General features: G+C 26.9%; 1 protein-coding gene across 1 annotated transcript; it reads right to left on the bottom strand.

Moving 5' to 3' along the window:
• Window positions 1-12873: 12873 nt before the first annotated feature.
• Window positions 12874-15928, bottom strand: LOC100211771 (iroquois-class homeodomain protein IRX-2). Its single transcript, XM_065820125.1, has 6 exons — window positions 15628-15928; window positions 14917-15099; window positions 14680-14786; window positions 14198-14544; window positions 13483-14089; window positions 12874-13345 (listed from the first exon to the last, which is right to left on the bottom strand). The coding sequence occupies exons 1-6, from the start codon at window positions 15703-15705 to the stop codon at window positions 13276-13278; spliced, it is 1392 nt and encodes a 463-aa protein (XP_065676197.1). The 5' UTR covers window positions 15706-15928; the 3' UTR covers window positions 12874-13275.
• Between the last annotated feature and the right edge of the window lie 8279 nt (window positions 15929-24207).

Below are 24207 nucleotides of genomic sequence, written 5' to 3'. Positions count from 1 at the left end.
TGTTACATTTTGCCTTGTTCAGCACTAATCATGCTCCCTATTTGTTTTTTACCTTTTGGAGTTAGAATTTTTGGTGGTATGTGGACTGTGGTAATTTCTGTTTTATCACAGTTCCAAATATTTGATGGATCAAAATGATAACATTCTAAAACATTTTTGTAATTTTTATATACAATTCTTATGGTTTCTCTAGGTTGTGGTTTACGTAGAGGTAGCTTGTTATTATATCTTTTGCAAAAATCTGGCAGCCATTTTTCACCTGTACATTTATTTTTTATCCATGAAGTTTCAATTTTTTTATGATTTGCTAAAGCATACTCATATGAAAAGGGCCTTATCTGCCTTAATGTAAGTCCATAATGCATATTTGCAGCATCTGCCAAGAAGTTTATCAAAATTAATTCTTCTTCTGTAGAGAATATTTTTTTCGGTTTGGTATGTGAATATAAATATTCTCAACTACCAGATTTTTTAAACTGCTTCAACTGATATATCAAAGTTGATTTTTTAATGCTGCAATGTCTTGCAGTTTCACTTAAACTCATTTTTTTTTGAAGCACAAAATTCACTGCATTAAGCATATCCGTTTTGGAAATCTTTTTGCGAAAAATACCAGTCTTTGGCATTTCAAAACTAAAATATATTAACAGAATTAATTAACTGTTTTTATACATTTAATTTTCCATACGATTGTTAGGCCAAGGGGTTAATGCGTGTGTGTTCGGCCGAGAGGTTAATGCGGAGGGAATAGTCGGCGGAGACCCTAGTTCGATTCCCGGAGAAATCCAAGTGGACTTTTTCTTTATCTTAATAACGAATCAAATAAAAATAAACTATACTTAAGGCGGACGTTTTTTTCAGGCACCCCTTTTTAGTAAGTAAAAAACGAGTCTTACGCGAGATCAGTAATATTGAAAACAAAGGCTAAAACCGAGTACCAAGGTTAATTTTTACTTAAATTAAGGGAATGTTATGCCCTGTATGCAGAAGAATTTGGTAGCGAGATAAAATTTTCCAAATTTTGTGCACTTTGTCCGGCTCAAATACTCACATATTAAGAGACGCCTCTTGAAACCTGCTGTTGTCTAATGCATGAAAACTTTATTAATGTATCCAACGCTTTATCCTCAAACCTCATTTTGAACCTTATAAAATAAACTGGGTAAGCAAATGGATTCTTTGCATCCCTCTCACTCCAGATTGCCTCTTACTGTCATGTCGTTTTTGTGCTGTTCTAACAACCGAATGCTACCACCATCCAAAGAGCAAAACGAAGAAGGCATTGAAGTCAGTTACATAAGTTGGTACAAAGACAAGGTTACAAATCATCAACAGCAGGGATTGATCAAACAATCTTTGTATGCAACATATATAGAGTTTTTGAAAATGCTACCTCAATTTTGGATTCACCATTCAATTAAACGTCACCAAACGTCTATTTATCGCCACCAAATAGATAATATTATGGATGGTGAGTTATTAATACACTTTGATTTTAGCCAAAATCTATTGCTGTACTCATCAAGAACAAGTTCAAAGTGCTTTTTGGAATCTCAAATAACAGTCTTTACTGTTGCTGTTTATGGTAAAGATTTGAAATATATGGTCGTTTATTTAACAGATAAAAATAATTACAGCAAAACATGCGTCAGTGCTTTCCTTGAATTAACTTTAAAGGTATTTTTCTTAAACAGTTCAATTTTCATATTTTTTATTTTTATCCTTTAGGGATGCATAACATTTATAATATGTTTTTTAATGGCCTGCGCAACCAATTCAATTATACACAAAGTAACGTTGTGCAGTGATGATCCATCTTCGCAATTTAAAAACCGCTCCATGGTAAAATTCCTGAAGTATTGTCAAGTGACATTTAATATTCCAACTTTCGAGTGGAATTTCTTTGCTACAGCCCACGGAAATAGAGCCAATGATGGGGTAAAAGCAAGATTAAAGCAAGGCAAGTTATTATTCAAAATGCGTGGCACTTTTATGAAGCTATATGCAAAGATTTGACTGTAAATTTAATATATTTAAGTAAAGATGAAATCGATCAACATCATAGTCAGCTAAGTGATACTTTACTGCAAGCAGAAAAGTTTGAAGATATACGACTTTACCATTACTGGAAAGTTAAGAAGGAAACTTTTAGCATAAAAAAAAATATCACCACCATCAGACGAATAACACAGCAAACAAAAACTCGTTATTTAGTATATTGACTTGTTTAGCAATTTAATAAAGTAATTTGTTACGTTTTTTTGTTAAAAACTTGTTGATGTTTCTTTTATTTTTCTAAGAATAACTATAAACATTGTTTGAATTGTTTATATATTTTTAAAAACAATGCTAAAATATACCTTAAAAATACCTAAAATGTAATGTTATCTGATAGTACGATGGATACGTCACGTCCTGATATTCACATCTGCGATGTCACGACTGCGACTTTTTGCTAGCTACCATTTTATGTAAAACATGAACAAACAAAAAATTTTAAAATCTGTATTATCGTTAATATTACATCCTATAAAATAAAATTAAAAAGATTAAATTTTTAATATGTTGAAAGTTTTCTATAAAAAACAAAATTATTTAAACAAGTTCTGTTTTTGTTTTTGTAGCTGTCACGACCGCGACTGATTTTATTTTGACATAGCGATGCAACTATAGCATAAAATTTACTGTAAGTTTATCAGATAGTAGTACGTGACCAAATGTACACTTTACCAAAAAAAAAAAAGGTTTTTTATGTTCCTTGCTTATATTTCACCTTTTGCCGTAGAAATGTGACGACCGCGACTTTATGGAATGACCCATAACTATAGACCTATCTTGGTACTCCCTGCGTTCTCTAAGCTTCTCGAACGAGTAATTTATAACAGAGTGTGCGAATATTTAACCCAAAATAAAATCCTAAGTAAAAACAATATGGTTTTCAAAAACAATATTCAACTGAACACGCAATTCTAAATCTATCTAATAATATAAGTAATTCTTTTGTTTAAAAAAAAAAACAATTTGTTCTAGGCATCTATAAACCTGGTCTATAAACCTGGCAAAAGTGTTTGACGCAGTAAATCATGATATCTTAATTAAAAAGATGGACAACTATGGGGTATAAAACATCATCCCTCATCTGGTTCAAAAACTACCTAAGCAGTAGGCAACAATGTGTTATTTCAGATAATTATAAACACTCAAAACTACTAAAAATAGAGGGCGCTGTCTCCCAAGGGTTCATTTTTGGACCTCTTCTGTTTCTTCTATATATTAATTTACGAGCTTTGAAAAACCTAAAAAAAACTTGCTGTAATAATATTTGCTGATGATACAAGCTTATTTTATTTATTTAACTCAATCAAAGACCTTTACGAATGTATGAACAAAGAGTTTAAAAGATTAAACATCTAGTTAAAATTATATGGCTTCATCACTAAATACAGAAAAAAACAAAATACATATTGTTTCATTCCAAAAAACAGATAAATAATATACTAACTATACTTTCCTCACTAAAAGTTGATAAGGTAAACAACGAAAGAACAAAAACAGTTAAATTTATTGGGATACTCGTTAATAAAAATATATCATGGAAACCCCATTTAAGTACCATAAACACCAAAATTTCAAAAAATATTGAGATTTAAAGCATTAATTAGTCCTGCCACCACGAAAAAAAAAATTAAAATACTTTATCCTTAATATCAACAATTATATCGACATGTATTAAACTTAACAACAAGATTTATATTAAAATATTCATTTGTATCATTGACTGTAAAGTTTTTAACAACTTTAGAGTATATATAACTATAAATTAGATTTTATTTAACCATTTAAAGAGGTACTCAACGATAAGACTTCATAGTCTTCTACGAGTTTCCTTTGCAACAAGTTTATTTTTGAAAAAACAATTGTTTTATTTTTTATTTTTAAAGAAACACTTTTAGTTTTTATATGATATATTTTTATGACATTATTAATTAAGTTAATGTTATACTTTGTTAAACTTGTTAAACTATATTATGTTATGTTATATATTTTATATGTTTTATTATATTATGCCAAATTGTAAAAAAAAAGTAATCCAGAAAGATTTTAATTTTTTAGACATCAACAAACTACCCACAGAATATACGCAGAATTATTCCAAGAAAATGTGGAATGCCCACATCCTTTTTTCTTCACATTCTTTTCATAGAATGATTTCTTGGAATAGACAATAAATTATCTATTCCAAGATAATGTTATTATTATTATTATTATTATTATTGTTATTATTATTATTATTATTATTATTGTTATTATTATTATTATTATTATTATTGTTATTATTATTATTATTATTATTATATTCTATATGTCTTAATAATACAATCGTCGTAAAGAGAGGGCCCAAAAATAATTTTGGACCAGCACATTTTTATTCTCTCCTGATTTGGAGAGAATAAAAATAAGCTTAAATAAAATATATACGCTTAATTCGATAAAAATACGAAGTTTATTTTTTTTATAATAAAATACTTTTTTAGTCTCTTACTCAGAATAATTTACTCTACCACTATTAAATAATAATATAAGACTGCTTTACCATATTTTTGTATATTTTATTAGTACAGCTACCATGTTTACTGTATTGTCTTTTCAAAATTAATGCATGTAAACAATTAGTAGTTATTATTAATTTGTATTTGTGTGTGTATTCCTTGTGCATCTTAATTTATAGTGGGGCCCAGGACCTTTAGGTATGGCTTGAGCTCGGGGGGAGGGGGGAGTTCACGTATGACAAACGATATATTGAAAAAAGACGGAAGATGACAATCGGACTTTTAATAATCAGAAAATCAAACAGAAATATCATTTTGAACTTTACGATGTTTTGATTCATTACAACTTTGCATCTACTTTTTAAAACATCGAAATTACTTTTTGCATTTTTTAACACTTATAATTATAAATTGTTCTGCAAAGTGTTTGTTTACAAAACTTTAATCAGTCGTGTGCAGTGGTTAGAGCATTTGCTTTAGAAGCAAGAGATTCAGGGTTCAATGCGAGGTCTGGCACAATTTGCGCCATCAAAAAGAAAGAAAATTTTCTTATCTATTTATGTTTATTATATATTTGTAAACTTTCAAGTAAAATGCTCTTTTCGTGATGCTTTGTGATAAGACTGATATGTCTTATTGCGGTATCTAAAACAAAATATTCAAAAAAGTTGTAACAAAAGTAGGTACAGAAACTTTTAAAGGGCACGTTTTTTATGAAAAAAATGGGACTCCTAAAATTCTCAATGCCTAGGCCTCAATTTTTTTAAATTCGGCACTGCTGCAAGGTATCAATTGTAACATGTTACTATTGACATTATTCAAATACTACAGTAGCACTTTTTTCTCATCGAATTTAGGTTTTGCTTAAAAATATTATAAAATTATTCCTAATTATGTAAACAATATGAAAATAAACAGTATTCGAAGTACTTCTACAAATATAAATACATTGGATTCAACTGTATTAAAAGGAAATCTTTTAATTTTTTTTTAGTCAAAAATGACCACTAACAGACGCTATAGAACTGTTAAAATAATAAAAATGCGTCATTTGACAGATTATAACTTACTTCAATAGATGGTTATCAGTGGCGTAACTATGCCATTTAAAACCCGTAGCAAATTTATTCGAATGGACCTCCAGAAATAATTTGTTGTAATAGAATTTTTTGTTAAATATCAAATAAAATTCCTTTTTGCGAGCTTTCTGTTCCGCAACAGCATCATTAACGTCATCAAAGTTTAAAGATCGCGCCATAAAATTTTCAATGGGTAAAATATCTAGTTATGTAGCCTATCTTATCCTTTTCTATTTCTTTAATAAGTTTTTATTAATTGTAGTTTTAAAAATGATCTTTCAGCAATAGATGTAGTAAAAGGAAATATAAATTAAATCATTTACGCAGTACAAACTTTAGGAAGCTTTCCTCAAGTAAGAACTGCATTAATGTCATTTGTTACACAGTTCGACATAAAAAGTTCCCTGACAGTTGATTCTGATATATCAGAATCATTTGTCTGGGAACTTTTTATATCAACAATTTTTAGGGCTTTTTAACAAGAGATCGGTATCATTTAAATATTGAACATTGGTATAGAGAACAAATTCATTTATTAAAAGGAAAGCACAATTGTAGTTGATTAAATGTTATGTGTAATACTCTAATAAATACAGATCTTGGAGAGCCTCATCTTTGCAAAGTTCATTAAAGTGGCGTTTCATCTTCATCTGACGAATTTAAAAAAATTTAAGTTTGATGGATCATTTTCAAATTTATGTCGATACTTTTTCATTCTTCTTCTTGAGTGAAAAAAAATCTTTTCTTTTACCCGATATGAAGTTTAACAGAATTGTTATCGTTTGCCCTTTTTGGACTTTGTTAGCTCTTTAAAAAAACAAGGTTTAAGTTATGAGCAGCATAGTATAGCATTTACCTCGAAATCTGTTTTGACACTTTTCGGAGGCATATCTTTGTCATTTATGTATTTAATAATTTGGTTGGACAACCCGTAAGCCAGTTTTGTCTTTAACTTCATGAAATCTGAAAAATGATTTTTTAATGACAAGCGCCTATGGGCTTCTTTTTTTTTTTTTTTTTCTGAAAGTAAATAATGATAAAGTTCACACGTTTGATCTGCTTTTAAATATCTTGAGACGTATGGAATTTAAAAGTTTTAAACGGTGCGTCTTTTATTTTATTTATAGCATATTTTCATTTTTTATTATTTTTTTAAAACCAGAACAGAAAAGAGTTCATATTTTATTTTTGGACTTCAGCATTTTATTTGGCCATTTGGTTTGTTTAACATTTATTTAAAATTAGATCGTATTTTCCTGATAAATCAATAATACTTAAATAGTTTTCTTGTTCATGAGTAGAAATCTGGGATTCCTTAACATCATGCATTGCTTGTTGATGTGCCAAAAAAATAAGTGCTTTATGGTTTAACAAAAAATTAAACAACCAATGAGTGAGTTGAAAATTAGTTGACTTCCTTTTTTTAAGCGTTTAAACCTTAACAATTTCTTTGAACTTTTATCGGGAAGAGTTGCCTAAATTGGAACATTTAAGGAATAAATATTTATTAACCAAAGATGGCTTAGCTATGATAATATTTATGATTTGATTAATACAAAAACACAACCCTAATATACTTTGAATCATAATTTGACTTAATTGATTGCGCTGTTATTGGAAATAAATTTGTTTTTGCAAAGATATCATTTTGTTCCAATCAAGGCAACTGGTTCCCTAAATTGGAACTTTTTGATTCTCTAATCAGAAAAGGTTTTTTTTTTTGTTGATTTTACTGGGTTTTTTAAAAAAAAAAAAAAACCCAGTAAAATCAACAAAAATTGATCAGAAATGATTTTTGTCTTTACAGTGAAAGTTTTAACAGTTCATTCAAAACTTATGATAGGATTAATATTACCCTGGCAAACTGAAATTCTAAAAACAAAAAATTGTATAAAAGCTTTAGCTGTTATGATGTTCTCTTAGTTTATTGATTAAAAATCATTAAAGAAAGCATTATTTTAAGGTTTATGGTTGTTACTAAATATTTTTAAATTGCACCTGAACTATTTCTACCGTATAACCTATAGCAGTATAGTTTACCCAGCGCAATCAATATAGTGTGAACACAAAATTAGATCACCGAAAAAAAATGATGCAAAAAAACTTTAAATCAATGGTGTTCATGCATTTTTTGAGGAATCACTTTCAAAACGAGTCAAAACGTAGAAAATAAAACATTTCACTAGAAAAAATGCAAAATATAGCAACAATTCATTTTATTTCAAAAATAAATGCAGGTGTTCCAATTAAGGGGCTGTTCCAATTATGGCAACTCTCCCCTATGACTTTTGGTGCTGTCTAACTTTAATTGATTTTAATTATAGAGTTTATAATATTTAACAAATTTTGTTTAAAAAGTTAAACTACTTCTGAACTTCGGACTACGGCCTTTTATTTTATTATTACGGCCTAACCAGGCCAGAGCTCTGACTCGAGCAAGGTCCGTATCATTTTTCCAGCTTTGTTACTCTATATTTACGCCAACTTTGGTCATTCTTGTTATTATATTAAAACAAAGAATAATTAGAAACCCAGGGTAAAATGTTACAATCAAAACTTATTACTTTTTATTACACCTTCCCCTACAATACTACAATATTTTGTACGTGTGCGAAGATAAAATCATTATTTTTTTATAAAAATTAATTTTTCGTTATTTAGTTGTTATGGATTTGCATAGCTACAAAGTTCCAAATTAGTTAAAAGTATATATATATATATATATATATATATATATATATATATATATATATATATATATATATATATATATATATATATATATATATATATATATATATATATATATATATATATATATATATATATATATATATATATATATAAATTATTATTATTATTTCTTTATTATTATTAATTTATTTTGCCGTGTTTTAAAACTTACGAAAAAAAGATATTACATTAATAGAAAATCCTGGCCAGAGAAAGAAGAAGACAAGTTGTCTTATCAGCGAGCCCCGTTACATTAGTGCTCTAAAACGTGTTTAAAATTTACATAAGTAATAAATGATAAATAAAACAGTATAAATACATACAACTTCAGCAATAAAATAATTTCTTGCTAACAATATTCAGCGAAATAATTTAAAAAATAAAAAAGTGCAAACAAGAGAAACTCATGAAAGTTATCAATCCACAAAAAATCATTTTGTATAAAAATGCATAACATATAAACAAGAGTTTTGTTTTATTAAAAATAATGCAATAAAAATAAAAATTTGGGCTGATTAATAAATATCTACAAAAACATAAACGTAAAAGCAGATTTGCTTTTATGTATATCGTTTGTTACTAATGGTTTGTAAACCATTAGTAACAAAAGCTAAAGAAAATGCAAAAGTTTAACTGATTATTTTATGTGATTTAATTCAAACCTTTTTAAATTGTCGAAAAAGATATTAAAAAAGATATTTGAAATCTATTATATCAAAGTCCATGTTTAGCAAATGCCGTTTTAAATTCGCCTTAAAATTTTCCAAAGTGCAATTTAAAACGAAGTTTTGTTTTTCATTAAAAATTGGATAAATTGGATATATTCCATATATATATATATATATATATATATATATATATATATATATATATATATATATATATATATATATATATATATATATATATATATATATATATATATATATATATATATATATATATATATATATATATATATATATATATATATATATATATATATATATATATAATAAAATATTTAAATGAAAAAATACAACTTTACAATGGAACTAGAAGTTTCATGCCATTCGGCAATCATCAGCCATATTATACAAATATAAAATCAATGATTTTATATTTTTATAATATGGCTGATGATTGCCGAATGGCATGAAACTTCAAGTTCCATTATAAAGTTGTATTTTCTCATTTAAATATTTTAATATTATTTGATCTATTTTTTTCAAAAAGATATTGATCACTCTTAAACAGGCAAGAGTTGTATTTCCAGCAATATACAACATTTATCAATAAGTATATATATATATATATATATATATATATATATATATATATATATATATATATATATATACATATAATTTATTATAAAAAAAAGCTCATGATTATATCAAGCCTATAATACAGTGTTGTTTCATCAAACTCCCAACATAAATAACATCTCTCATTAATTCTACTTTTACAAGTTTAGTTTGCAATCAAACTGAATAGTTATATACAAATACGTTACTAGGATCGCATAATTCTGGATACATTTTTATATACCTAGCATATAACATCTTTGACGTTGTTATATGCGTGTTACACAAAAAAACCTATGTAAAAGATTTTTTCAAATGTGTTGATAAGATGTTTTAGATAAGATAAGATTTTTAAAGTCTACAATTTTATTGTACAGCTAAAGAAATAAAAAGATTTTATTTAAATATCATAATGAACCAAAATAACTACCTTTTTTTTTAACTAACCCTAGTTGATGTAGTTTTTTCAAACCATTAAAAGTTAAGAAGTTAATAGTGATCGGGGAGTTTGGTTTGAATTTGGTGTTAGTAAAAATGTTTACTAAATACTCCAACTGAAAAATTCTTTAATCAAATCAATAGATGTGCTTCAAATTTTGTTTAAAAAATCGATTGGTATTTTAAAGTTAGAACAATATTAAATATCCCTCAAAAAAGGGGTTATTTGTATATGAGCGCACTCTAAAAGCATGCTATATCAGTTATATAAAGGTGAACCACATAAATGAGATATAAAATAAACGCAATGATAGACCAGTAACAATACCTCTTTATCTCGGAAGGGTTAGCTAAAGTAATATAACATTTTGGTTTTTGAAACCAAAAACTTATAATTTAATTAACATATGCACACAATATAGAACTCAAATTTTTAAAATTTAAATATTTAAGTGCGATATAGAATCTGACACATGTACGTATGTAACGTGTGCCTAAGGTACACATAAAATTCATTTAAAAAATGCGTGTTATTCAATTGTATGGTATTTTAGATTAAAAAACCATAATAGTTAATGAATTTAAATCTTTATTTGCGTGCGTAAAAAGGTTCTAACGCAAAAAAAATCAAATCTACTTGTGATTCTTTTACTTCTAGACTTTCAATCAACCAGATTAATGCAACATTAGCAGCAAAGTTTAAATTTCGATAAAAATTTAGGTATTTATCAGTGGTTGAACTTTTTTAGTTGTTGTTTTGTCTTGATCAAAATTTTAGAAAAAAAAAAGGCAGTTTAGAACAGCAAATAAAATTCTTGCTCAATTTTTAGAATAAAACTTGCTTATTTGATAACTTCACACATTAGCAAAGATTGGAAACACAGTCTTTGGCACTGTGTTTCCAATCTTTTTACAAACTACTGTGTAGGTCAAATAGTAGTAGGTCACACATTTTTGTTAAAGGAACTTACGCCGAAAATACGGATAACAAATTAGGTCTTTTCCATCATTTTTTTTCTTTTTTAACTCAATTTGTAATCGTTTGCTTTTTTCTAAAAACTAAGTACAAAATTTTTTTATTTGAAAAATTATTGAGGAGGGGGGAGGCAAATGCCCCTGCTGACCCCCAGGTTGCTACGGACCTACTAGGGAGGCTATTGCCCGTTTCTCTAAAAAAAAGCATGTTCAAAAACTATACTGTAAAACTATAAATCCGTTTACAATGTTACATTTAAAACGGATTTAAATGACAAGCTTGTTTTTATTTATTTGGAAGAATTGGTTTGGCCTGTCCCCGCGAAAAAAAATTGAAATAAATCATAAATAATTATTTTAACACAAGTTAAATTTTAACCAATTAAACAAGCTTTGAACATTTTACTGTTACATTTTTTGCTACTAACTACATTAAGAGGCAGAATTCATTACTATTAGATCAAGGTATATTGCTAATACTCAAAAACAACTAATACAAAATACTACTGCTAATAATAATTAACGACTAGAAAGTAAAATAAACAATATTATTTTAATTTATTTCAGTGGTCAATAATTTTAAAAAGCATAAACAACAAAATATTAAAAGAAATATTTTTTTAATTCAAAATTATCGACGAAGACGTAATGCATCAGGCACCTCTATACTGACATCGATACTCGTGCACATCTGTTACCCAAGTACCATACCTTAAAAACAGAAGGAGTTTATTTTGTGTTATCGATTGTTTATCTTTTTTTAATGAAAAAAATGTTCAAGCCAATTTTTGAACATGTTAACACGCTAATAATAAAAAAATTTTTTAAACCAATTCTTTTTCTTATTATTATTAAACCAAAATTAATTTTAATTTAGCAAAAATTGATATCAAATAAAAAATAATCTTAAGTTTTAATGTTTTGTCAAACTCATTAAATTTTTTTTTATAAAATTTTGTTTAAAAAATTAAATTTATCAAAAATTAAATGTATTATGCGCAGCAAGCAACCAATGGAAATGAAACAACACGCATATTGCTGTCGGCATTGTTTTTTTTTTGGTATTGGTATATTTTAATGCGCTTTTGTGTTATTTTTGTTTGTAATAAATGTTATACAGTAACTAATGCAACTTTTGTAAATTAAAATTCCATGTCCCAGGTAATTTTTTCTATATTATGTTTAAGTATTTCCTCAATAAAGTTAATAATATTGACATCAACTTTACCGTAGAATCGCTAGTTTTTTTTTATATAGTAGAGTATTTTTACAAAATTGCACCTATACTATAAGTGAATCGAAATAATGCTAAATCAAAATCAAAAATATTTTTATCTAAAGTAAGTAACAAAATCTAAATCATTCCGGTTACCTTGACGACATAAAACAGGGCCTATGATTGGTTTTTTACAATGCTGAACTTTTTCACTTGAGTTTAGAAAATGTTTTTAATTTACCGGAAACTCGTTTGTTCAAGAGTTTGAATTTAACGGAAAATATGGTAGCAAATGCGTTTTACCGGATTGTGTCTCCTGAAAAAAAGGAGCCAATTAAAAAATAATTAATATACCGCAATAGTTACATAGTTATAAATTTCGCAATCCCTGAGTAAACAAAGAAACTATTATTGTATAACTTTTCTATTTTAATTGCAATTTAATTGTTAAATATTGTAAAACTAAACCAACTTTAAACCAGTAAAGTAACTAATGCTTAAATAAAAGAATTTTAGTACTAAAATGTAGACTAATATATAAAGTTTAGAGAATTTTTAATTCAGTAAACGATTAACATATAAAAACAATGATCAAGTTTCTCAGTGAAAATATCTCTATGTTCATTTATTATTACGCTTAAAATAAATTTATAAATATTATAAAAACCAAAATAAAAACATTTTGTAAAACCACAAGTGTAGACAAAATAAAGTCTTTATTTTTAAATTAATAAACAAATTTCGGCGTTATTAAGATAAAAATTCGTGTCATTCAAAAATAGTAACTGTATGCAATGTTAGCTTGGAATCAAGTTAACAAATTTAAATTTATACATTAAAAGATGTATAAATTTATGAATGGGATGTTTCAAGCATTTATTGCATTTAGAGCTTTTTTCTGGAATGACATAATGTATCATTTGGGGTTTGTTCTTCAACTTGCATATGAGATAGAACTCTCTTTTACTATGAATCAAATAAAATATAATCATCTTATGTTATGTTTTACACAATGCAGTCAAGGCCAAAACAGCTTCTAACTCTCGAGATGTAGTCAGACCTTGTGATCTAAACATAAAATTATCTTATCAAAAATACACACATGTTGCAAATAATGTTTAGAGATTATTAACCATCAAGTTTTATAAACAAAGTTTTTTTTTTTAAAAGCAGATTGTTAAAATACATTCATGTTGTAAGCTCACCTAAAATCAGCAGAATTCGATTGATTATCACAGCCATTTTTTATATTGTTTTTATCATTTTTATTAGAAAAATCTCTTTTATAAAGAGTTGTATCAGTAGGTGATGGTTGAGGCGTGAAAGAAGGCGATGGTGGTGTAAAAGAAGACGACAGACTTTCTGGCATTAAAACCTCAACACTACATTCTTTTGTTGAACAAACAGGTTGTTTTGATGAAAATATTAAACTGATGGGCTCTGATGCATATGAGTTGCTTTTAATGTATTGAGTATCATCGTTTTTATTAATTTTAGCAGCATCAAAAGCTTCAAAAAGTTTTTGAGATGTAAATGTTGTTACTCTATTATCAATCGGTGTTAACGGAGGAGTTAAATCTTTTATACAAACTAAATCATCAGGTTTTTCCTGAGAACAACCATCAACCCATTTTTGTAAATGATCTACAGGTGAAGGATCACGACTAAATCGATTTTTAATTTGATCAAAAGTAGGAGATTCAAGAACACATATCACACTTGGCCTTTGAATTTTAGCATCTTGTGCTACAGAAAAAGGAGTCTCTATACAATTTTTACCACTTTTTACTTCATTGGTATTAATATTGCAATCTAATAACAAATAAAATCAATAGTCAAACATTATTAACTAACAAAAAAATAAAGAATATTAAAAATTTAGACAAAACTTATTTGTTCTTATAACTTAAAAAACATTACCTTGAGCTGAAAATATTTGCTCCTTGATGTCAATATCCATTTCCTCTGGAATTGGTTCACTGCTACAACTGCTACCCTCTTTTAAACTATTCTTACTATTAGATTTTTTACGAGGTGACCAAGTCATTTTATTTTCTTTTTTAAGACGACGTCTAGCATTTGCAAACCACGTAGAAACTTGGGTCAATGTCATTTTTGTCATTATAGCTAGCATTACCTTTTCACTTTTAGAAGGATAAGGGTTTTTACGATGTTCATTAAGCCATGATTTAAGTACACTTGTTGTTTCTTTGGTAGCATTTTTACGCCTCGCACTTGCCAAAAGAGCATAATCCAATATTGAACAACTATTATATAAAAAAAATCTGTCATATTACTAAACCAGTTTTAAGAAAAACAACTTAAAAAAACTTAAATATATATATATATATATATATATATATATATATATATATATATATATATATATATTAATATAGTACCTTTCATTATTATATTTGTTATATGAAGATGAGAGTCTATTCAGCAAAAATGAATTGTAGTTACTTTTTATACCAGAATTGATATGCCAAGAGTTTGATAAACAATCCTAAAAAAAATCCTTTGTGTAAATAAATGTTTAACCTTATTTGAATAACTGTTGATCATACTGTTACTGAGAAATTAGGGGAAAAAAATTAACTGAGAAAAAAAAAATCAACTGAGAAAAAAAAACAAACCTCAACATTTTGGGAGCATATAGTGTGTTTTTTTTCAACTGTTGAAGGTAAAAGTATACGATTATATGTTCGACCAGCTCTACATAGACAGTAAGATGTACAACTATCTTCTTTCAAATGACAAAACATTTTTTTGTCTCTGCATAAAGAATCATTATATTCCATGGTGGGAAATAAAATATTCTAAAATAAACCAAGGTTTAATTTAGATAAAATAATTGAGAAAATAAAAAAATAAAAAAATCAGTAAAATATTGTTAACAAAATAGCAATGTTAAATAAAAATTTTGGATTTTTTTACACCACAAACAAGTACACACTCAAAGTCTCTTAACAATCAGATACAAACATACTAAAGATATAAATAAAATTTTAAAAATAAGTAAGTTAAAAATAGGAGTCAGTGTAACTAAAGACTTGTTATGTATACACTGATCATGAAAAACTGCAATAAAATGAGACTTTTGCCTATTTCATTGAAAATTTTTTAAAAAAAGTGTTAGTGTTTAAAAGTAAAATTGAAGTTTTTAAAGCATAACTTTAAATAGTGTGATTGTCTGGAAATTTTTAAGATCTTATAACTTATACATCCAAGTAAAAAACAAAACATAGTAAACCAATATAAAATCTTATTTTAGAAACACTCTTAAGGAAAACTACATATGTATTAAGGTATTAAAAGAGTTAATTTATGATAATATATAAACTTACATTTTTTAAAAACTGCACTGGAAATATGGCTTTAGTAGCACTAAGGTTACTAGAAGATTCACCTTCTTGAAGACGCATAGCAAACTTTACAATAAGAAAAAACGAGAAGAAAAGAAGCTTCTCGAGTACTCAGGAATAAACTTAGAAATAAGTATATTCTAGGAATATTGAGTCAGAAACACTACTGAAAAACCTTCTGAAAAATCTAGACTTCCACCTACAAAAGACAAATTTATTAGAAAACATATTTTTATTTCTTATAATGTTCATTTCGTGTTTAGAAACATAACTACATGATATTAACCAATGAACTATCGAATTTTTCAGACAAGACTTTTTAAGCTATTTGATTGGTTAAAAAAATTCTGTCTAACAACATAACAGATCTTTTGTTGTCTGGTTTTTTGATGGATATTTTAGACATATTTGACAAGCGCTCCTCCCAACTGGGTTAAAGCTACGTCATTGAAACGGCATAAATATTTCATCTTACCACTTAAATTAAACTATAAAAGTTGTAAGAAGCATGCGATGTTTTTTCATTTTATTTATAAAAATAAAAGTATTTATAAATAGTATAAAAGTTTAATTTTTTAATCAATAAAAGTGTTTCATTTTTTTACTTTCAATACTTAAAAACCTAGGCTGATTTATAACGACTTTTTATTATTATTTTGCTAAAAATTATTGATTCACAACTATTAACATCACTAATTTTGTTTTGAATAAGTTTTTTAAACCTTAAATAATAATAATAATAATAATAGTGATAAAAACGCCACAAAAGAACTGCACTCGCTAAGGTCAATCAATGAGGCTTCGGCGTTTTTTCTAAAGTTTTATATCCCGGAGATCTTTAAGGGAAGAGGGGTAATGTTTTTGCCGAGTAAGGGCATAAATTTTTTTTTTGCCGACTAAGATTTGTATATAAAGAAAGAAAAAAGAAAAAAACAGATCCTCGTTGGCTAACAATTACCGACTGCTAACTACAGATCCAATTTTGCCGATTGCAACGTCTATATATATATATATATATATATATATATATATATATATATATATATATATATATATATATATATATATATATATATATATATATATATATATATATATATATATATATATATATATATATATATATATATATATATATATATATATATATATATATATATATATATATATATATATATATATATATATATATATATATATATATATATACATGTATATATATATACATGTATATATATATATAGACATTGCAATCGGCAAAATTGGATCTGTAGTTGGCAGTCGGTAATTGTTAGCCAACGAGGATCTGCTTCCTAATTGAAATTGAAATAAATATAAATTTAAAAATAGTGAATTTTCTTGATGTCACATTTAACCTCTCAGAAAGTTTCTATAAGCTCTACAAAAAACCTAATGACGAATTATTGCATATTAATGTAAATTCGAACCATCCCCCTCAAATTCTAAAACAAATTCCAATTTCAATTAACAATAGGCTAAACCAAAACTCTTCTAATGAAAATATTTTTAACTCCTCTAAACGTGTTTATATAGATGCCCTTAAAAAAAGTGGCTTTCAAAATTTCGAGCTAAAATTTGAAAAGAAAATTGCAAAAAAGCGTAATAGAAATAGAAACATAATTTGGTTCAACCCCCCGTACAGCAAAAATGTTTCAACAAATATAGGTAAAATTTTTCTAAAATTAGTAGACAAACATTTTCCTCCCTCTAATAAATTACATAAGATTTTTAACAGAAATACCATTAAAGTAAGTTATAGTTTTACAAAAAATTTAGAAAGAATTATAAAAGGCCACAACTACTCGTTAATTAATGAAAATGAACATATAAAAGAAAAAAACACTGATTATTGTAATTGTAAACAAAAAATAGATTGCCCTCTAAATGGAAAATGCCTTTCAAAAAATGTAATTTACAAGTGCATTGTTTCCTCACAAAACAACCCTGATAAACAATATATTGGCTTAACCGAGGGGGAATGGAAAAAACGTTATGCCAACCACAAACAATCGTTTAAACACAAAAAATATTCAAAAGAGACTATGCTGTCAAAATATATTTGGGATTTAAAAGAAAAAAGTAAAAATTTTAATTTACAATGGTCTATTCTAAAATCTGCCCCTGCCTATAATAACATTTCCAAAAAATGTATGCTATGTTTGCAAGAAAAATTTGAAATAATTACTCATTTAAATCAAGAAAATTTATTAAATAAAAAATCTGAATTAATTTTTAAATGTAGGCACGAAAATAAATACCTCTTAATCAGGTAATGAAAAAACGTTACAAAACAACATAAAACAAACCGTTAAAAAAAGAAGACATTAAAAAGCGTAAAATATAAAAACCAATCAAATAATATAATACTGACATCAGTTAAATTTTTGTCAAAATTGGTCCCCAAGTTTTTGTTTTCACATTATCCCCGTCATCTCTATTTAGAACAGTTTGCCCAATACCTATCTCGTGTCGAATTCTTGCTTTATTTATCTCCAGGGATTCTCTAATTTTTCTTATCCTGTATTCTGGAATGATTGCCAAGGTTTTAGGATTCAGCCAATCAAAAGTACCACGGCATGTTCTAGAATGTTCCGTGGCTCCTGAACTCGACCATTTTTGATTTTTACAGGCTCTTTGGTGTTCCGCACTTCTTGAAATGATTTTCTTTTTGGTCTCACCAATATAGATACTTCCGCATGAGCATTTAAGCTCGTAAACACCTGGGTTCGAGCTCGGTGGTAGTTTTGTTTTGTTGTTGCATAGTATGTTATTTAAATTGGGAGGTGAAGTAAATATAACTCTGATGCTTTGTTTTCTAAATTCTCTTCGGAGTTTAGGGCCAATAATAGGTATCCAAGGTAGTTTAACAAACTTATTTCATTGTTTAGATGTAGTATTTTTTGAAACGCGGTCTAAATAGTTTTTGGCTATTTTTATGAGATTACTTTTGTTATAGCCGTTTTCTAAAAATGTATCTATAATGAAATCAATTTCTTTTGAGAGGTATTTTTGGGAGCAGATTTGTTTTGCTCTACAAAGAAACCCTTTAAAGACGCCAGTAATTATGCTTGAGTTGATGTTAGAGTGCGGTTTTATTTGAACATTGGTTATCGCATCCTTACGGTGTATTTGAAATTCATAAAATCCGTTCATTGTATTTGTAATAGATATATCTAAAAAGTTAAGTTGTTTTCTTCCGTTTTCAAGTTCAACAGTATATTTTATGGATGGGTTTTGTTCATTTAAAGTTTTAAGAAACAGTTCTTGTTTTTCATTCGAATCGAAGCGAGCATAGGTATCGTCTACATATCTTTTGTAAGTTATTGGTTGGAATGAATTAACAAAGGCTATATTAAGGGCTCTTTTTTCTATATTTTGCAAAAATGCTTCAGCCGTGACTACCATCAACGATAAACCAATTGAACCTGAATTAGGTAAAACTCGGATTTTATCTTCGCATAAAAAGTAACACTTGCTTAGTGAAAGTTCAATTAACTGGTGTTTATCTAAAAGAGTTAATTTAGTTCTAGTTTTTAAATCCTCTAAATCATCGTTCAATACGCTAATAATAACCGGTATTGCTTCATCGATCGGTACAGATGGATATAAATTTACAACATCAAATGAAACTTGAATTTTATTAGGGTCAATCTTCCATTCTTTAGCATCGCTGACAAAACTACTTGAATTAATTAGTCGAGTTGTATTTTTATTTAATGTTGGTTGAATGATTTTGACCAGATACTCTGATGTTCCATAAGGTGGCGTGTTAATAGTGGAAACAACAGGACGCATTGAGTAGTTTTTTTCTGGTTTGTGAGCTTTAACCATTCCATAGATTCTAACTGGAACGCAACCTGATGGATACATTTTAAAGTAAGTGGCATTGTCTAACTTACCCTGTTTCCTTAATTTACATAACAGTTTTTGAAATTTAGTGGTGAATGTGGGTGTTGGGTCGTAATCAATAACTTTACTATTTTTTATTTGATCTTCTAATTTATCTTTTGCTTCATTTTCGTTTAATAAAGCAAAAGCTGCTCTTTTGTCAAATCGATATATCTTTAGATGTGAATGTTTTTTTAGGTTTTGTAAAGAAAAGCGTTGTTGTTTTGTTAAATTATCTTTTAATTTTAATTTTAAAGAACTAGTTAGGATTTTCGAACAGTTTTGTCAAAGAATCTCTGCCTGCGTTTGTTTATTTTGTTGGTCGAGTTCTAAGGCGCAAGTTTCAATATTAGTGATGATGTCCATATAAGGGATATTCTTTTGTGATGGGACAAACTTCGGACCAAGATTAAGTAGTTCAGTAGTTGCTTTATCCAAATTAACATTTTAAATTTGTATAGCTGGTTTTAAAATTCGATTAGGAAGATTTTTTTCAAAATTGATTTTATAATTGATATTATTTTGCAATTTATAGTACTTTTCTTTCATTTCAGTTTTTTTTAAAAAATAATGGTAATTCTTAGACTTGTTCGTTATATTATTAATTAACTCATAATCATTGGATCTAATTTTTGATTGGAGATATAAATTTAATTCATCAATTAATTTCTTACTTGCATATAATCTTTCTTTTGCTTCGTTTCGAGCATGAACTAATAATTTTTTTCTGTATTCTTTCATTATATTTTCAGCTTTTTTCATACGTAATGGACTTCTTATTTTAAGCGAATTTGGAATTATATTTTTTGATATACATTTTTGGAGAAAAGTTGATTTTTCGCGATTGCACTTCGTATCTTCAAATTTTGTAATTTTTTCGTTTCATCGTAAATCTCTTTGCCGTAAAGAGCAGTGATAAAATATTTAAAAGTCATTTATTGTTATACGATATGTTTATAAATATATAAATTGATCTTAATAAAAAAAGCAGCGTATAACTATTTTTTAAATATATTTTAGATATAATAATATATTAACGATATTTCGTTGACCTATTGTGGCCAGCGTCATGAGGTAATGAAAAAACGTTACAAAACAACATAAAACAAACCGTTTAAAAAAGAAGACGTTAAAAAGCGTAAAATATAAAAACCAATCAAATAATATAATAGTGACGTCAGTTAAATTTTTATCAAAATTGGTCCCCAAGTTTCAATACTTAATCATTGGTCCCCAAGTTACAATACTTAATTAACACCATCCAAAAATACATTATACTATCGAATTTGAAAATGACAAAAAAACACTAAATTATCTAGACATATGCATAATAAATAACAAAAATGGTAAATATGACTTTAAAATACACAGAAAAAATGCAATTACTAACATTCACGTTAAGGCAACATCAAACCAGACCCACAAATTTTAAATGGCTAACTAAATTCCGTTTTCGATAGAATAATACAAGTTTGCCTTTAGATGTGCTACTCTAGACAATATTTGAGTAGTTAAAGTAACCTTGGGTAAACCTGAAATTTCATTACCTGATGACGCTGACCACAATAGGTCAACAAAATATCGTTAATATATTATTATATCTAAAATATATTTAAAAAATAGTTATACGCTGCCTTTTTTATTAAAATCAATTTATATATTTATAAACATCGTATAACAAGAATTGAATTTTAAAGATATATATATATATATATATATATATATATATATATATATATATATATATATATATATATATATATATATATATTGTTTTATTGTTTTATAAACATCAATAAATACAAATTTCTCTCGATACTAAATTTATTTTTTAAAAGAAATTTTCGCTGGATTGTTGTGACCAGCGTCTTCAGTCTAAAGTTTTGCTTTTTTTGTTTGTTTGTATCTTACTTTTAAAACGGCAGTTCTATTTTATGTCAATGGGATGGTTTCACCTTTTTCTGACTTAAGTGCACCATAAATGGTGTCCAAAATTTTGTTGACACATTCTGTCCGTCATCTAAATTGATACCGTTTTGTTGAGGGGCACATTGGTGGTACTGTATTTCAAGTGCCTCACGAACTTTCCTATCAAACTTTTTAGAATCAACTTTTAGAGTTCTCCAACTGTCCCAGTTAATTTGTTGTGTACAATGTCTTATGTGTGTGGCTAATGCAGATCGTTCTGTTTTATTTCCTATTGTACTATTCTTGTGTTGCTGCATGCGTGTTTTTATTTCCATTTTTGTTTCACATATATACTTTTTGCTCCAATGACATTTAATAGGGTAGACTCCTGGGTGGCTGCTCATTTGTAGTTTGGATTTATTTCTTGATGTTAATATTGCCTCTAGGTTTAGGTTTGATTTAAAGACCGTTTTATATCCTGCCTTCCTAAACACTTTACGTAATTTGGGAGACAGTATTGGTACCCAAGGTAATGAAACCTTTGGATACGTTCTGGTGACGTTTTCAATGTTTTTAGTAGTCACTAGTGATTTTTTGTTCTTTCGTTTTATTTCTTTTATGATTTTTATGAGATTGGACTGTTTGTAGCCATTTTTGACAAATACTTGAATAAGGAATTTCAGTACATTTTCAATATGTTTCTAACTGCATACATTAAATGCTCTATGTACGAAACCATTGAATATTCCATTTAAAATTTGTGGGTCATGGTTTGATGTTGCCTTAACTTGAATGTTAGTAATTGCATTTTTTCTGTGTATTTTAAATTCATAAATACCATTTTTGTTATTTATTATGCATATGTCTAGATAATTTAGTATTTTTTTGTCCTTTTTTAAATTCGATAGTATAATGTATTTTTGGATGCTGTTGATTAAGTTTTATCTTAAATTGACCAGCCAGGGCATTGTTTGGGACTTTTAAAAGTAAGATACAAACAAACAAAAAAAAACTTTTAAACTGAAGACGCCGGTCACAACAATCCAGCGAAAATTTCTTTTAAAAAATAAATATAGTATTGAGAGAAATTCGTACTTATCGATGTTTATAAAATAATAATTTACATACTCTCATACATGATGTCTACATTTAATATATATAAATATATATATATATATATATATATATATATATATATATATATATATATATATATATATATATATATATATATATATATATTACAATAAAGATGAATTCGGATTGTATAGAGATGATGGTCTAGCATTATTAGCAGTGTTTAAGAACCGGAGTGGCCAAAAGATGGAAAAAATTAAAAAGCACAATTTTTTAAAAATAATGATTTTCTTATGTCCATCAGCTGTAATTTTAAAATTGTTATTTATCTGGACTTATTATTATTCTATTTTATTTTGCCGTTTAACAAATTTGACAGTTTCCATAAATTTACAATTAAATTAATGGCCGGAGCAAGAAGAAGGCAAAATTTGCCATATCGCCAAGCACCGTGTTACAATTTATAATTTTTACAAAGTTCTTTCAAGAATATATAACATAAAAGAAAAATTAAATGAATGTTTACAAAAGATATATAATAAATAAAGTAAAATATCGTTTAATACATAATATCATAAATAGATTGAGTAAAAGTAAGAGTTAATATATAAAACTTTATATATATTTTAAGTAAAATATATAAAAGATAAAGTAAAATATTATAACTAGATTAGGTAAAAGTAAAAGTGAATATATAATAACTTTATATATATAAATACGCACAAAAAATAAAATAAAAAGCGAGAAAATGTGATTTTTGATAATGAATATTGTCAAAAAATGTTAACCTTTTTTTTTTTTTTTTTCTTTCGAATAATTACGAAAATACGAATAATTAACTTGTTTTTCAGTTTTTAAATTATATATCTGATCTATTTTTAAAAGAAAGACTTATAATAATATAAGTCAAAATCTGCGTTTAAAAAAAACTGTTTTGAATCAGTTTTAAATTGATGAAGAGATTTTTTTTTTCCGGAAACAATGTTTGGAAATCTTTTCCACAAAAGTGGTCCGCGATTCTGAATTGAATAAGAAACTTGTTTAGAATAAGATTTTGGTATAACAAAGTTGTTAGCGGAAAATCTTGTAGCATATTTATGGTGTATTACTTTAAAATAAGTTTCAAATATATTGGAGGACAGTCCATATTTTGTTTTATACACGAACAGTAGAACAAGATGGATATTAAGTTTGAAAATAATCAGGGCACCAATTACACGTAAAAGAGGTTCACAAGGAACCGCTCTACCAGATCCAAATATGATTCTAACAGCATGTTTTTGCTTGCTATAAAGTTTTTTTAGCTTAGTGTAATTAGTACTTGCCCACATGATGTTGCCGTAAGTTAAGTAACTATGTATAAAGGAAAAATATAAACTTTTTAGGGACTTAAAATTTAAAAGTGGCTTAACTCTATAGATCATGCCACTTAACGTTAAATCTTAATGAAAGTTCTTTCCAACCTTACTGCAAGCCTGGTAATTCCATCAGTTATATAAATGCTGACTCTAACGACCCTCCTAGTATACTAAAATGTCTTCCTCAAACTATCGAACTAAGATTATCAGCCAATTCTTCTAATGAAAATATTTTTAAACAATCCATTCCTCCTTATCAAGATGCATTATTTAAATCAGGTTTTATCTGCAAATTCGCTTACCATTCAAA

Source organism: Hydra vulgaris, chromosome 15, assembly GCF_038396675.1.
Source record: "Hydra vulgaris chromosome 15, alternate assembly HydraT2T_AEP".
NCBI lineage: Eukaryota > Metazoa > Cnidaria > Hydrozoa > Anthoathecata > Hydridae > Hydra > Hydra vulgaris.
The sequence above is the reverse complement of the archived record's forward strand: the minus strand, read 5'-3'. Positions and strand labels throughout refer to the sequence as shown.